General features: G+C 43.7%; 1 protein-coding gene across 1 annotated transcript in view; it reads left to right on the plus strand.

Moving 5' to 3' along the window:
• The first annotated feature begins 7,883 nt into the window (after positions 1-7,883).
• Positions 7,884-15,232, plus strand: part of LOC127632948 (guanine nucleotide-binding protein G(i) subunit alpha-2-like) — a 68,283-nt gene continuing 60,934 nt past the window's right edge. The window contains exon 1 of the mRNA XM_052111794.1: positions 7,884-8,666. Within this exon, the coding sequence (XP_051967754.1) occupies positions 8,549-8,666 (118 nt within the window). The 5' untranslated portion in view covers positions 7,884-8,548. The remainder of the gene's footprint in view (positions 8,667-15,232) is intronic.

Consider the following 15,232-nt stretch of genomic DNA (forward strand, 5'->3'; position numbering starts at 1 on the left):
ATGATCACCAGATCTGCAACATATCACAAGAGAACAAAAGAGGAAGAAGAATTTATAATTTCAGCGTAATGTTTCCTTTGATGTAATAAAAATGTCATCGTCTTTGTAACATTTTGTATGAATTCATTACTTACATGACAGCATTTATACATAATGTACATAATGTAATCCCTTTATATTATAAACACATCTTTACTTTGGATATCGTGAATGTGAGATGATGTTGAGTCAGATGATTAAAACATAATAATTTGTAAAAGTTTATGTGTTTCTTTATCCTCAGTTTGGAGTACATTGCTGGCAGTTAATGTGTTTATATTATAATATATATATATATTCTTGATGGATTTAACAGTGCACATGTGTGTGTATGTTTGTCTGGTGGGACTCTATTATTCGGCAGGAACAGAAATTTCAGGAACGTCTGTAGTTACTAGGATCAAATCTGCAACGTTCGACAGAATGATGTTTACCTCCAGCATACTTTCACTGCTTCACTTTTTGCTAATGTGATGATGAGGAGGTGTGTGAATCAGAGGGAGAGCGAGATAAAGTTCAGGAGAGGGACACATGCAGCATGTCCTTGTGTTTTATAAGGGAGAGAGCCGGAGGAACTGCTACAGTCCACCTGGGGAGGAGCGAGCTGGCATCTGCCATAGGAGTGGTTGAGGACCGGGCGACAGCATGTCTGGGAGCTGGCAAGCAAGTTCTTTTCTCTCTCTCTGTGTGTCTCCGGCTCCCCTTTATTTCGCTCTTCCGCTGATCATCTCATTCAGCGTCTGACTGACTCCCCCCCCCATCTCTGGAGGGGAGACATTTACATTTTACATTTATTCATTTGGCAGACGCTTTTATCCAAAGCGACTTACAAAAGAGGAAGAACATCAGCGAATCATCTTAGGGAGACAGTGGTACAAAAAGTGCCATATTACAAAGTTTCACTATCATCAGAATAGTATACAAAACAGATTTAAGTGCAACAAGAAATGTAAATAATTTTTATTTTTTTTAGTGCTTTTGGAAAAGATGTGTTTTTAGCCGTTTTTTGAAGATAGAGAGTGAGTTAGCTTCCCGGATTGAGTTGGGAAGGTCATTCCACCACCGTGGTATGATGAAACTGAATGTCCGGGAAAGTGTTTTGGTGCCTCTTTGTTTTGGTACGACAAGGCGACGTTCCTTAGCCGACCGCAGGCTTCTGGTGGGAACGTAGCTCTGCATAAATGTTTTTAGGTATGCTGGAGCAGACCCAGTGACTGTTCTGTATGCAGCATCAGGGCCTTGAATTTAATACGTGCATGAACCGGCAACCAGTGGAGAGAGACAAAGAGTGGTGTAACGTGCTCTCTTATGTTCATTAAAGACCAGACGTGCTGCTGCATTCTGGATCATTTGCAGAGGTGTAATAGCACATGCAGGAAGGCCTGCAATGAGAGCGTTACAGTAGTCCAGTCTAGTTATGACAAGTGACTGAACGAGCAGTTGTGTGGCATGTACAGAGAGGAAGGATCTTATCTTCCTGATATTGTAGAGTGTAAATCTACATGATCTTGCAGTCTTTGAAATGTGGTCTGTGAAATTTAGCTCATCATCAATGGTTACCCCTAGATTTCTGACCGTTTTGGAAGGCGAAACTGTAGTTGAACCCAGCTGCACTGTGATGTTGTGTTCAACAGCAGGGTTTGCTGGAAAGACAAGGAGTTCGGTCTTGGCTGAGTTGAGTTGAAGGTGGTGTTCCTTCATCCAGGCTGAGATGTCTGCCAGACAGGCAGCGATTCGAGTGGTCACTGTGGTGTCGTTGGGCTGGAAAGACAAGTAGAGTTGCGTGTCATCAGCGTAGCAGTGGTAAGAGAAACCATGTGACTGAATGATGGGTCCCAGTGATGTTGTGTATATGGAGAAGAGAATTGGCCCAAGCACTGATCCCTGAGGTACCCCAGTAAGTAACTGGTGTGGCTTGGATACTTCGATGTCCTTCCGGCCATTCTGTCCCCTGGTGGTCCACCCCGCCTACTCTGAACCTGGGGGAGAGACGAGGGGAGGCGTGGGGAGAGAGAAAGGGTGAGCGGAGACAACGAGAGAGAGAAGAACTTAGTCGCCCGGTCCTCAACCACTCCTCCGCTCTCTGGCAGATGCCAGCGCGCTCCTCCCCCAGCAGATGGCAGCGAGTCCTCCAACCCCTGACGGATGGAACTGCTCCTCCCCTTCTTTGGCAGACAGCAGCAGTTCATCCGGCTGTCGACGGCCGGCAGCGACCCCTCCGTCCCCTGACAGATGGCAGTGCCGAAGACTCTGCGACAGCGCATCCCTCCTCCCTCTCGGGTTCAGCAGCAAGGAGGTGGCAGAAACCGGCTGAAGAGTCAACATAAAGTTTAATGATATAAATGATCTTAAAACACCATAAAACACAAGGACACAGACACGCATGCAGCACGGTCACGTGCGTCTCTCTCTCTCTCTCTCTAATTGGCACCTCTGGCTCCTCTTTATCTCGCTCTCCCGCTGGCCCTTAGTGCTGGTCATGTACCATCACGGCCCGGCCACGCCCTCCACGTCACATTAACTTTCCATTTACGTGTTAAACTCTTTGTCAAAAATCGTTTCCTAACATGTTCATATGGTTTGTTTTCCCTCTTCCTGTGTGAAAACTGATAGAGATTACAGTAAATCTCCCTCAAACAAATTATTTCTGCTCTGGCAAATACAATTTCTGCATTGAAACATATTTAACCTGATAAATATGTGAAACTTCCAAAGAGATTTAATGCATATTACCTGAACAGCTGCATGTGTTTACTCCAGCTAATCATTTTTGGTTCCCAGAACGTTCTGGGAATGTTAGTTTATGGTTATAAAATGTAGTACCTAAAGAGAACGTTCTTAGAACATTAGGAAATGGTTCCTAAAAAAAGAACCTAACAGGAACCATACGCTAACACTAGGGGAACGCTTTGTGTTTGCTGGGACTACTGAAGTTTCCTTCACTTTATTAAGGACACGTTTGTTTGTGTTTACCTAAATGTGGTCAAACATCAGGATGAGTTCATGAAGTATGTCTCCTGAAGTAATGGTGCCAGTATCCTTCAGCTGTATCATCAGTGTAGTTCCTCCGGTTCATTGAGGATTTTATTTAAAATGGTTCATTTTCTCTCTTTAAACACTAATGAATGACTCTGAACACATTTTAATATAGATTTTAAGGCTCTTACACACAATTAGCAGTTTTTAGCTATTTCAATGTTCAGACAAAAGACCTGAAAATACACAAAATACCTTCTACAATAATATACAATGAGATAAACGTTGGGCTGGTTTTAAGAACATGCATTTTTAATCAATTTAATTTTCAAAACTGGATTTAGAATAACTGTTTTAAATCAGGTGGAAACATGAATCTAAATTGATCCAGTTAATCTCAAATGATCAGCAAACATCTAGAACATCTTTTGCTGCTCGTTTATTCCATGATGACAAACACACACCATTAAAATGCAAGATGCAGAAGAATATTGTATTCTATTAGAATTATTACAGCATTATTTCAGACCTTATTCTTCAGTGACATGAACGGTATAAATCTGTATAAAACTGATTGTCCAGACGTTTATCTATCCATTCCCATTAAATATCAAACATGGTGTCAGTGTGAATAAAGTCTATGCCTGGAAGAGTCTTTATAACTTTGGACACATGGGGGCGATATGAAAACACAACTCTCTCTCTCTCTCTATCTCACTCTCTCCGTCTTTCTGTCTCTCTCTCGCTCACTCACTTTCTCTCTCTCACTCACCTTCTCTCTCTCACTCACTATCTCTCTCTCTCTCTCTCTCTCTCTCTCTCTCTCTCTCTCTCTCTCTCTCTCTCTCTCTCTCTCTCTCTCTGTCTCTCTCTATCTTATCTCTCTCTCTCACTCACTTTCTCTCTCTCATCTCTATCTCTCTCTCTCTCTCTCTCTCTCTCTCTCTCTCTCTCTCTCTCTCTCTCTCTCTCTCTCTCTCTCTCTCTGTCTTTCTGTCTCTCTCTCACTCACTTTCTCTCTCTCACTCACTCTCTCTCTCTCTCTCTCTCTCTCTCTCTCTCTCTCTCTCTCTCTCTCTCTCTCTCTCTCTCTCTCTCTCTCTCAGATTCAGATTCAAATAAATGTATTGGTATGGTAAGAGAAAAGCTTTACATTGCCAAAGCATAGAAACATTACATATAATTCACATTTACACACATATACATGCAGTTAGAGAATATGATGTAAAAATACAATCAAATTGTGCATAATGTTGTTAAAAAGTGCAGTGCTGTGTGCAGTGGGGGCACAGCTGGTAACCAGGTCTGTGTGTGTGCCCATCTCATTGGCGAGGTGATGTTCACTGAGTCTGTATGTGGTCAGGACTTTTCTTAGTTTAGGGTCGGTGACTGTGCTCAGGTATTCTGCCAGTTTATATTCAAGTGTATAAAGTGTGTTGGCTCTCAGGTCGGTCTTGTTGAAGTTTCCTGTCCATGGCATATGTAGTTCTGAGGGTGTTCTAAGGTCATGTTGTCTAATTTGAAGTTATGGTGTTGCTCTTGGTGACGGAGTCTTTTTTGGGACATCATTATTTTTGACAGCTCCCATGTTTGGCAGAAATTGTGCAGTAGGTCTGCGCTGCTGTAGACGCTGTTTTGTGGGCAACTGCAGCATTAGATCATCTCAAACAGGCGGGTTAGAGTAAGACCGGGTGCTGCAGACTGTTCTAGAACTCAGTCTATGTCTCAGACTACAGACTTGACTCACTCCACGACTCTGCTGCCAATTTTGACAGCAAATTTGTTGTTAGTGTACATTGATTTGATGATTTTGTATGTTTTTCATTTGATTGAGCAGAAGTTTTGGTTGAGTCATATAGAGTATGTAGAGTATAAATATGGTCTGATGTGCGATATTTAGGTTGGAAGCCAATTTGGCATTTGCTCAGAACATCTGTCAGTGAGAAAGGGGAGGAGTCTGTTGTTTAAGAGTTTAGCTAGGGTGCTGTTTACACATTCTGCGGTAGTTATTATAGTCAAATTTGTCTCCACTTTTATGAATAGGGCTTATGAGGCCGTGATGGGAAATACACCTGCACTAATGGTGATAATAAAACATTTGAGAATGGCCAGATTGAATTTGTGGTCTGTGTACTTCACCATTTCATCTAGAATGGCATCAATACTGCGTGCTTTTTGAGATTTAAAGGTTAGTATTTGACATATGATGTCACTGGAGAATCTAAATGGTTTTGGTCATCTTTGCTGGTCGATTCTAGAGCACAAGGTTTGTTATGATGTGTTATGACTTTTGTGGGCATTACTAAAGGGGTTATTCCACATTCTGGACGGGTAGTTGTTCATGGTTAGATGTGTTTAGTGCATCCCAGTGTTCCCAGATGTGGTTTGATTCTATAGATTCCTATATTATTTGAGTTTTTGGTGGTAGTTGACGGATGGTTACATTGTCAGTGTCTCCGTGTTTCTGATTAGATCAAATTCTCACTTCTTTTCTAAGGTTTTTGCATTACTTGTCAAAACATTTCTCATTGATGTAGTGCATATTTGTGTTTTGTGGTTTTTAGGTTAGACAACAGATTGTTCAATCTATTTACTGCTAAATTGACACTTTCACTGTTATTCAGGAATGGGTTAGCTCAGAAATGTTCTAGTTGGGTTTGATTTTGCCAGTTATACTTTGATATCTTTATATATCTTTGCTTCCATCTCTATGTATTTAAGGGAGTGGAAGTGGGCTTGTTTCGATGCCTCTAGGTTAGTTTTTTCTAAGGTAAAGGTGATTTTACTGTGGTCTGACAGCGGTGTTTGTGGGCTGACTGTGAACACTCTGAGAGAGTTTTGAATAAGGTGTGTTATAAAGTAAACTACTGTGCTGTTACACAATGTTGAGCAATAGGTGTACCAACCGTAACTATCCCCTCATAATCTGCTGTTGACTGAGTGTTGGAGTGGTGGTGGTGTAGTGGGCTAAAGCACATAACTGGTAATCAGAAGGTTGCTGGTTCGATCCCCACAGTCACCACCATTGTGTCCTTGAGTAAGACACTTAACTCCAGGTTGCTCCGGGGGGATTGTCCCTGTAATAAGTGCTCTGTATAATACATTGGTACTCAGAAGGTTGCTGGTTTGATCCCCACAGTCACCACCATTGTGTCCTTGAGTAAGACACTTAATTCCAGGTTGCTCCGGGGGGATTGTCCCTGTAATAAGTGCTCTGTATAATACATTGGTACTCAGAAGGTTGCTGGTTTGATCCCCACAGTCACCACCATTGTGTCCTTGAGTAAGACACTTAACTCCAGGTTGCTCCGGGGGGATTGTCCCTGTAATAAGTGCTCTGTATAATACATTGGTACTCAGAAGGTTGCTGGTTTGATCCCCACAGTCACCACCATTGTGTCCTTGAGTAAGACACTTAACTCCAGGTTGCTCCGGGGGGATTGTCCCTGTAATAAGTGCACTGTAAGTCACTTTGGATAAAAGCATCTGCAAATGCATATGTGTAAATGACTGTGTACAGACTCAGTGTGCGACACAGTTAGAGAAGGTGTGTCCCGTTTATGTTTGTTGTTTTATTGAGTCTTGGTGTGTAAGTCGGTGGGGGAAGGACGTCACCTCTCAGTAGGTGTTTGTCCTTCTGGAAGTGAAGTGTATCCTCTCCACAGATCAGTACACTGCCCCGTGACTGGAAGTAATTGATCTCTTCTTCTAAAATGGTAAAACTGTCTTTGTTGATATAGGGAGACCCCACTAGAGGAATAGAAACTGCACACAGGAGGATGTTCGGCCCAATGAATTTATATCCATGCATAACATTAGACTGTTTTAACTATTTTGATTGAGTGGGAAAAATTGGACTTATACCATTTAAGCATTCCTCCTGAGTCTCTTCCCTGTGCCACTCCAGGCAGTTTAATGGATGAGATTATGAGTTCTCTGAAGGACAACCTGTGGGTCCTTCACCTCTGATCCATGTTTCCTGGAGGATGATGATGTCTGAGTTTTGGACATCTGAGATTAAATCTGCATTTTTGCTCTAGAGTCCAAAGACAGGTAATCTCAAGCCTTGAGTATTCCAACATATAAATGCTTTGTTGTCCATGGGGTTTGAGTTTTGCTAGCAAGTTTTGTCCTAGGACAGTATGTGTGAGCAGATCAGGTTGGGCATCTGATGGTTGTCTCTTAGCTCAGTTGTTTGGGCAGGTGCTGGTGTGGGGTTTCGGCTGTGGAGTCCTGCTGCATGTGCTGGGTGAAGGGTTTAGGTCTGATGTCTGGGGTATGTGTGGAGAGGTGACAGCAGGCTCGGACACTCTGGTTTTAAAGGGTGATTTAAACAGCAGGTCTCAGGCCTCTTTTTGTAAGATCTGTGTGCTTCCTCACTGGTCTGGGTGGGTGCTTCCCTGCAGTGTTGGTCCTGAGGGTGGCAGGGTTGGTGCCAGGATGGCCAGGCAGGGTACAAGAAATTCTTTGCAAACACTTTTTAAAGTTACAAACTTTAAGTTTAAACATTATTTCATCACCTGCATTCGCACATTTCACTTAGAACACATGGTTAACCCAGCTTGGCAATACTGATATAAGCCTCAACAAAAGAGATTCGTTTTCAGCAGAAGTTAGAATTGAACAACAAACAAGAGAAAGTCAAACATGTAACTCAGATGTTATCCGCTATGTGTAAAGAAAACTGCTTATAATAATAATAATAATACAAATTATACAAAACCTAATTACTATTTATATATATATTTAATTCAATAAATTGACGTCGTCAACAAGTTCTATTTATATCTGCACACTGGCATAGCGTGATAAACGTCATTTCCCATGAGCCTCCGCGGTGACGCGTCACAGACAGACTGTCGGCCGTCAGTGACTGAAGTGTGTCGTGTGGCAGATCAGCAGATCAGATCGGGGTGTGGCGGGTTTGAAAACATTGAAACAAATCAGAGAGCTCCGCATTTGCTGCCTAACGGCGCTTATTCAAAAGCCCAGAGATCGATTCAAGGACTAAAGGACGAAAACTGAACGGACGAAGAGGGATTTTGCTTTTTCATATTTTCTGATTCAGTTTCCTCGACTTCTTTATACCTGTGCACAAGGGGTTGTTCTTAACTTTTTTTTTTTGGCAAAGTTGTGGATGAGTGGATGTTGTTTTGTTGGGTTTCCCCTCATCTGTCCGCGTGATGTTAAACTGTGAAGTCTGGATTGAACTTCGTTTCTCTTGGGATCGTTAAACATCAACACTTTCCCATGTGGTGTTCGGATCTCAATATCAAAACTCACGGGTTTCAACCATTAACGCCTTATTAAAGATTATCTGGACGATTTTTGGATTTAAATAGTGTTAAAGTCACTTCCCTTCTTTGCCTTGCGACACTCATTTTTCAAAGCCAAAAGAGGAAGTCTTCAGTCACGAAACACTCTTCTTTTAAATCTCCAGCAGCTTGACAAAAGGGTTATCCCTTTTCTTTTTTCCTGTTTAAACTATAGCCCTTAATCCGTCGCCCTGAAGCGTGCATTCGGAACCAGAACTATGGGCTGTACCGTGAGTCAGGACGATAAAGCCGCGGCCGAGAGATCCCGAATGATTGACCGGAATCTGCGGGAAGACGGAGAGAAAGCTGCTAAAGAAGTCAAACTGCTGCTGTTGGGTGAGTGACATTCACTTCTTCCCAAACTGTCATTTCAGTTCAGATGTGGTCTGCTGTGTGTCAAAAGAAGGCAAATACGAATATGTTTAGTACTCAAACAAGTCTTGTGTTGTTTCATAAACTGAAAATGCTGGTCAGAGTAGATGCAGGTGATGTGATGATTTCAGGACATGAGTTAACATGATGTGCTTCTGTTTCTATATATACAGTTACTGTTACAGTTACAGCTACTGTTAATGTTACAGTTACCGCTACTGTTAATGTTACAGTTACCGCTACTGTTAATGTTACAGTTACCGCTACTGTTAATGTTACAGTTACCGCTACTGTTAATGTTACAGTTACTGCTACAGTTAATGTTACTTTTACCGCTATTGTTACCGCTACTGTTAATGTTACAGTTACTGCTACTGTTACCGCTACTGTTAATGTTACAGTTACCGCTACAGTTAATGTTACTGTTACCGTTATTGTTACCGCTACTGTTAATGTTACAGTTACTGCTACTCTTACAGCTACTGTTAATGTTACAGTTACCGCTACAGTTAATGTTACTGTTACCGTTATTGTTACCACTACTGTTAATGTTACAGTTACTGCTACTCTTACCGCTACTGTTAATGTTACAGTTACCGCTACTGTTACCGTTAATGTTACAGTTACTGCTACTGTTACCGCTACTGTTAATGTTACAGTTACCGCTACTATTACCGTTAATGTTACAGTTACTGTTACAGTAACCGCTACTGTTACCGTTAATGTTACAGTTACTGCTACTGTTACCGCTACTGTTAATGTTACAGTTACTGCTACAGTTACCGCTACTGTTAATGTTACAGTTACCGCTACAGTTAATGTTACTGTTACCGCTATTGTTACCGCTACTGTTAATGTTACAGTTACTGCTACTGTTACCGCTACTGTTAATGTTACAGTTACCGCTACAGTTAATGTTACTGTTACCGCTATTGTTACCGCTACTGTTAATGTTACAGGTACCGCTACTGTTAATGTTACAGTTACTGCTACTGTTACCGCTACTGTTAATGTTACAGTTACCGCTACCGTTACCGTTAATGTTACAGTTACCGCTACTGTACCGCTACTGTTAATGTTACAGTCACTGCTACTGTTACCGTTAATGTTAATGTTACAGTTACCGCTACTGTTAATGTTACAGTTACTGCTACTGTTACCGCTACTGTTAATGTTACAGTTACCGCTACTGTTACCGTTAATGTTACAGTTACTGCTACTGTTACCGCTACTGTTAATGTTGTGGTTACTGCTACTGTTACCGCTACTGTTAATGTTACAGTTACCGCTACTGTTACGTTAATGTTACAGTTACTGCTACTGTTACCGCTACTGTTAATGTTACAGTTACTGCTACTGTTACCGCTACTGTTAATGTTACAGTTACCGCTACTGTTACCGTTAATGTTACAGTTACTGCTACTGTTACCACTACTGTTAATGTTACAGTTACTGCTACTGTTACCGTTAATGTTACAGTTACTGCTACTGTTACCGCTACTGTTAATGTTACAGTTACTGCTACTGTTACCGCTACTGTTAATGTTACAGTTACCGCTACTGTTAATGTTACAGTTACCGCTACAGTTACCGCTACTGTTAATGTTACAGTTACTGCTACTGTTAATGTTACAGTTACCGCTACAGTTAATGTTACAGTTACTGCTACTGTTAATGCTACAGTTACTGTTACAGTTACCGCTACTGTTAATTTTACAGTTTCTGCTACTGTTACCGCTACTGTTAATGTTACAGTTACAGCTACTGTTAATGTTACAGTTACTGCTACTGTTACCGCTACTGTTAATGTTACAGTTACCGCTACTGCTAATGTTACAGTTACTGCTACTGTTACCGCTAGTTACCGCTACAGTTACCGCTACAGTTACCGCTACAGTTACCGCTACAGTTAATGTTACTGTTACTGCTACAGTTACCGCTATCGCTACCGCTACAGTTACTGCTACAGTTAATGTTACTGTTACCGCTACAGTTAATGTTACTGTTACCGCTACAGTTACTGCTACATTTACCGCTACTGCTACAGTTACTGTTACTGCTACAGTTAATGGTACTGTTATTGCTATTGTTACAGCTACAGTTACTGTTACCGCTACAGTTGCTGCTACAGTTAATGTTACTGTTACTGCTACAGTTACAGTTACCGCTACAGTTAATGTTACTGTTACCGCTATTGTTACCGCTACAGTTAATGTTACTGTTACCGCTACTGTTAATGTTACAGTTACTGCTACAGGTAGTGCTACAGTTAATGTTACAGTTTGCACACGCTCACTTCATTATTACTGTTCATGCAGAGGAACAATCTATATTTGTCTAAAAGCTTTAACTCAATAAAAGTATTTAAAAACAAATCTTCATTAATTTACACACATCTTAATCAAAGAGAATCTGAACAATTGGAATGCAGAATACACAGATACACACACACACACACACACACACACACACACACACACACACACACACACAGAGGTGATTTTCACCATTAGTTAGCTAACTGTGCTGAGAAATCTGGTCTGGGAACAGTTTGTTATAAGTTTTGAAAGAAAAGCAGGAATTCTGTGGGGGAATGTTTTCAGAGGGCTAACAGCCCAAACAGAAGCTCAGAACACTCACCCAGAGCCAAAGAAAGTATTTAAAGTACTTTTTTATTTTTTTGTAGTGGACTTTGTATTGTACTGATTAGCATATTTGCAAGAGTGACCCATGCTGGAATAAAAAATACTTTGTCTTTTAAAAGAGTTTTAAGTCCTTTTGCAATTTACTTTTTTTACTTAGAAATATACAGCTTTGTCTTGTGTGAAGGACAACAGTGGTTTCACAATGGTATTCCCAACAGAGATTTGGGATTTGCGCAGTATTAAAAGTGTGATCAACCCTTCCTGTTACTTTATTTTGACTGTTTTCTCCTCCCTCAGATTTGCTCAGTCAAACCTTGTTACTCATCTTTCATGATTGTGTTTGTCCCACAAACATCAGCAACATGGATCTCAAACATTCCCAGTAAATAGTGCTTCAGTCTGCAGGACACACTTAAAGTGACAGTTCTGATAATGTTTCCCTTGTACACTAATCGCTGTCACTCACTACATTTAATTCCAAACCTCTACATTAAATATTGAGCTCTAATAGCAGAGATGGAGAGAAAAGACAAGGGTTAGAGATTTGAGTCACTGTCTGAGGTTTCAAATGATGCACATCTTGACAAGTAACTCATTACTTCACAAGTGGGAAGAGATTTCTTTAGTTCTGACGTACCAGAAATTCACATACTACTTAACAACATACAGACAATCTGATTTGGGCCTAAAACCAACACCAGTGATTAAGGGTGTGTTCACACTTGTAGTTCGGTTCTCTTGGTCCAGACCAAAAAAGAAAATGATCCATTTAGTTCTGGTTCGTTTAGAGTTCACACTGGCATTTTTAACACTGAACCTAAAGATACGAAACAAAAGGCATCAGGAAAAAGTCACAACCTGATTGGATTTTCATGACGTATATGTTGCGACAGAACTTGCGAAATGTTCTCAGCTGGTAAAAATACCATATACATGTATAAATCCAACGAGAACAAGCGAAGAGTTAATAAAATCTGTAAAGGAGTCAAAACAGCTGCAGGAATTCCTCCGTTGCACACACAAATGAAGATATACTGCAAGGACGGCTGATGGCAGTTCTGACGCCTGTACCGAACTGTAATGTATAGCTCCTATGATGAGAACATCCAGGTATGCTTGAGGTCATTATTAGGCCAATTTCTTCCTGTTTTTGGTCCGTTTAGACGTCTTTGGTCCAAGTTGCGTTCATATATCAATCGATATGCACCAGAGTTTGTTTGTGTGCCGCGCAGGATGCTATATGCCCCAGGAGCCTCTGGAAGAGTTTTAAAGGGACCGTTGTGCCCGGCCTGAACTTGGCGAGGCATTTCAGCACTGACTGCGCACGCTCGTTGGTGAGGCGTGCTGACATTAAGACTGAGTCTAACTCCATACAGAGGAAAGAGATGTTCTGAACCGGTGCGAGCTTGCTCTTTTCTTGGTTTACCTGAAGCCCCAGGCGGCTGAGGTGCGGCGCAAGAGCTGCCTCTGCGACTTTCGTGAAGATGCGAGGGGACAGAAACATGCAGAAGGGGAGGACTTTGTACTGGTACGCCTGGCCATTGAACGCGAACCGTAGAAAGGGTCGGTGTCGAGGCAGAATTGAGATGTGGAAGTACGCGTCCTTCAGGTCTACCGCTGCAAACCAATCTAGATGCCGGGCGCAAGTTAAGATGTGTTTTTGCATTAGCATTTTGAATGGGAGTTTGAGCAAAGCCTGGTTGAAAACTCGCAAGTCCAAGATCGGTCGTAAGCCACCGTCTTTTTGGGTACAATGAAGTAAGGGCTGTAGAAACCCTTCTTCATTTCAGTTGGAGGGACAGGCTCTATCGCGTCTTTGAGTAAAAGAGTAGCGATTTCCGCATGCAGGGATTTGGCATGTTCGCCGTGTACTGCAGTAAAGCGGACACCCGCGAAGGGGGGCAGGGTCCTGGGAAACTGAATTGCGTAACCGAGTCGGATGGTCCGGGCCAGCCAGCGTGAGGGGTTGGGAAGTGAAAGCCACGCATCCAATCTCCGTGCTAGGGGCACCAAAGGGACAAGTATTTTGATGTACCCGGCAGGGCTACGCAGCGGGGTGGAGCAGGTAGTATGGCGTCGAGAGGCAAAGGTGTGTCCCGAGGCTCTAGTGCTGAGAAAAGACTCACAGCACTTGCTCCGCATACCCGGCAGGGGGCGGGTTAGCGACTGAGGAGGTCCGGTGCAGGCATCCTCTGAACTCAGAGCCGGCCGGCCGGGGAACAGTCGTGGGGCTGAAGGCGGGGGGTCCGCGTCCAGCATGCTGTACTGTTGAGATCTGGTGGCAGAGTGCCGTGAGAATGGCATTTGCTGGCCAGGTGACCCAGAGACAAAGGAAATAGCTCTATTATTGAGAATTTGGGTACTGCAGCAAATGAAATGAATTCAACAAAAGATTCTCCTTCCGGCCCTCCACCGGGGTCACTGCCCGAGTAACTGCGCTGTGACCTTCGTGGCTCTAAGGGCGAAGTCGGTCGCTGAGCGCAGTTCCTGCAGATCGGGATCAGGCCTACCCACGTGCAGCTCTTTGAGCACCTTGGCCTGGTGGAATTGCAGGAGGGCCATGCATTCAGGGCGGAAGCGGCATGTCCGGCGGCACTGTAGGCCTTTGCGGTCAGCGAAGATGTTGTTCTACAGGCCTTGGAAGGGAGCACAGGGCGACCCCGCCAGGTGGTAGGGTTTCTGGGACACAGGTGGAGCGCAACAGCCCTAACCACCAGGGGAATCAATGTGTACCCATGGGCAGCTCCGCCGTCGAGGGTAACGAGAGCGGAGCAAGTGGCTTTGTGACGAGTGGATATGGGTGCTCTCCTCGATGACGTCAGCTCATCATGCACCTCCGGGAAAAACGGGAGCGTGTGGGTGGCGTGGCTGTGAGCGGCGCCCAGACCCCAGGAACCAGTCATCCAACCGCGATGGCTGTGGGGAGGACGGAGGATTCCAGTCCAAGCCCACGATGGCGGCGGTCCGTGAAAGCATGTCGGTCATCTAAGCGTCAGCCTCATCCTGGGCGTGCTGGCCCGAAGGCAGCCCAGGGGAGTCATCCGCGTCAGATACTGCGCTCTCTGATGTAGCGGCGAGCTCATCCACCTCGAGCTCCAGAGGATAGGCAGGCTGGCTGTGAGGCAAGCCGCTGTTACCTCGAGCAAGGACGGGAGTCAACGAGCTTGCCGGGGGGGGGCAGGTGGTCCGAGGGGGCGTACTCAGCGGAGCTGCTCCCGCTGCCATCCCCAGATCGCCTCCAGTGCCAGCTGCATCGTCCTCAATCCCGTGGGAAGAAGGAGCAATGCGGGTGGCGGCTGGAGTGGCTTTCTTTTCTATTGAAAGCGAGCCGTGACCGCAACGTTGCCATGGTCATGCCCTCGCAGTGAGAGCATGAACCATCCACAAACGCAGCCTCAGTGTGATCGCTGCCGGACACACGAGACAACGCCTGTGGCCGTCTGAAGCGGAGAGCACTCTACCGCATCCAGGAACTACATGGGCGGAAAGGCATCTTTAGAAAGACGCGTCCTGAAAAGGACGTTCAACACCGCTGTGTATTGCTCTTTTAGTGAAAACATAATCTTTTAGAGAAAATCACTCTTTTAAATAACTCTTTGAGTTTTGGTTTCTGCACTGTCGAAGCGCCCAGGGGCAACTGCTCTGCCGTGTAAGGAAGAAGAAAGCCGCTGTAATGCACGGTCAATCCAACAGCATGCTGAGCGTCAGAGGAATACAGGAATAGGTGTGACTCGTAGCAAACAGCATGCACAACCATCGGATCCGAAGAAAATTTCTGAATGAACTCATAGTATTTCCTCACCTGTTATACCCGTATGTCTGGGGCGGGGTATGCAAATACTATCTGCCTACTTCTCATTGGCCTTTTTTCATAGATCAGAGGCA

This window comes from Xyrauchen texanus, chromosome 39 (assembly GCF_025860055.1).
Source record: "Xyrauchen texanus isolate HMW12.3.18 chromosome 39, RBS_HiC_50CHRs, whole genome shotgun sequence".
NCBI lineage: Eukaryota > Metazoa > Chordata > Actinopteri > Cypriniformes > Catostomidae > Xyrauchen > Xyrauchen texanus.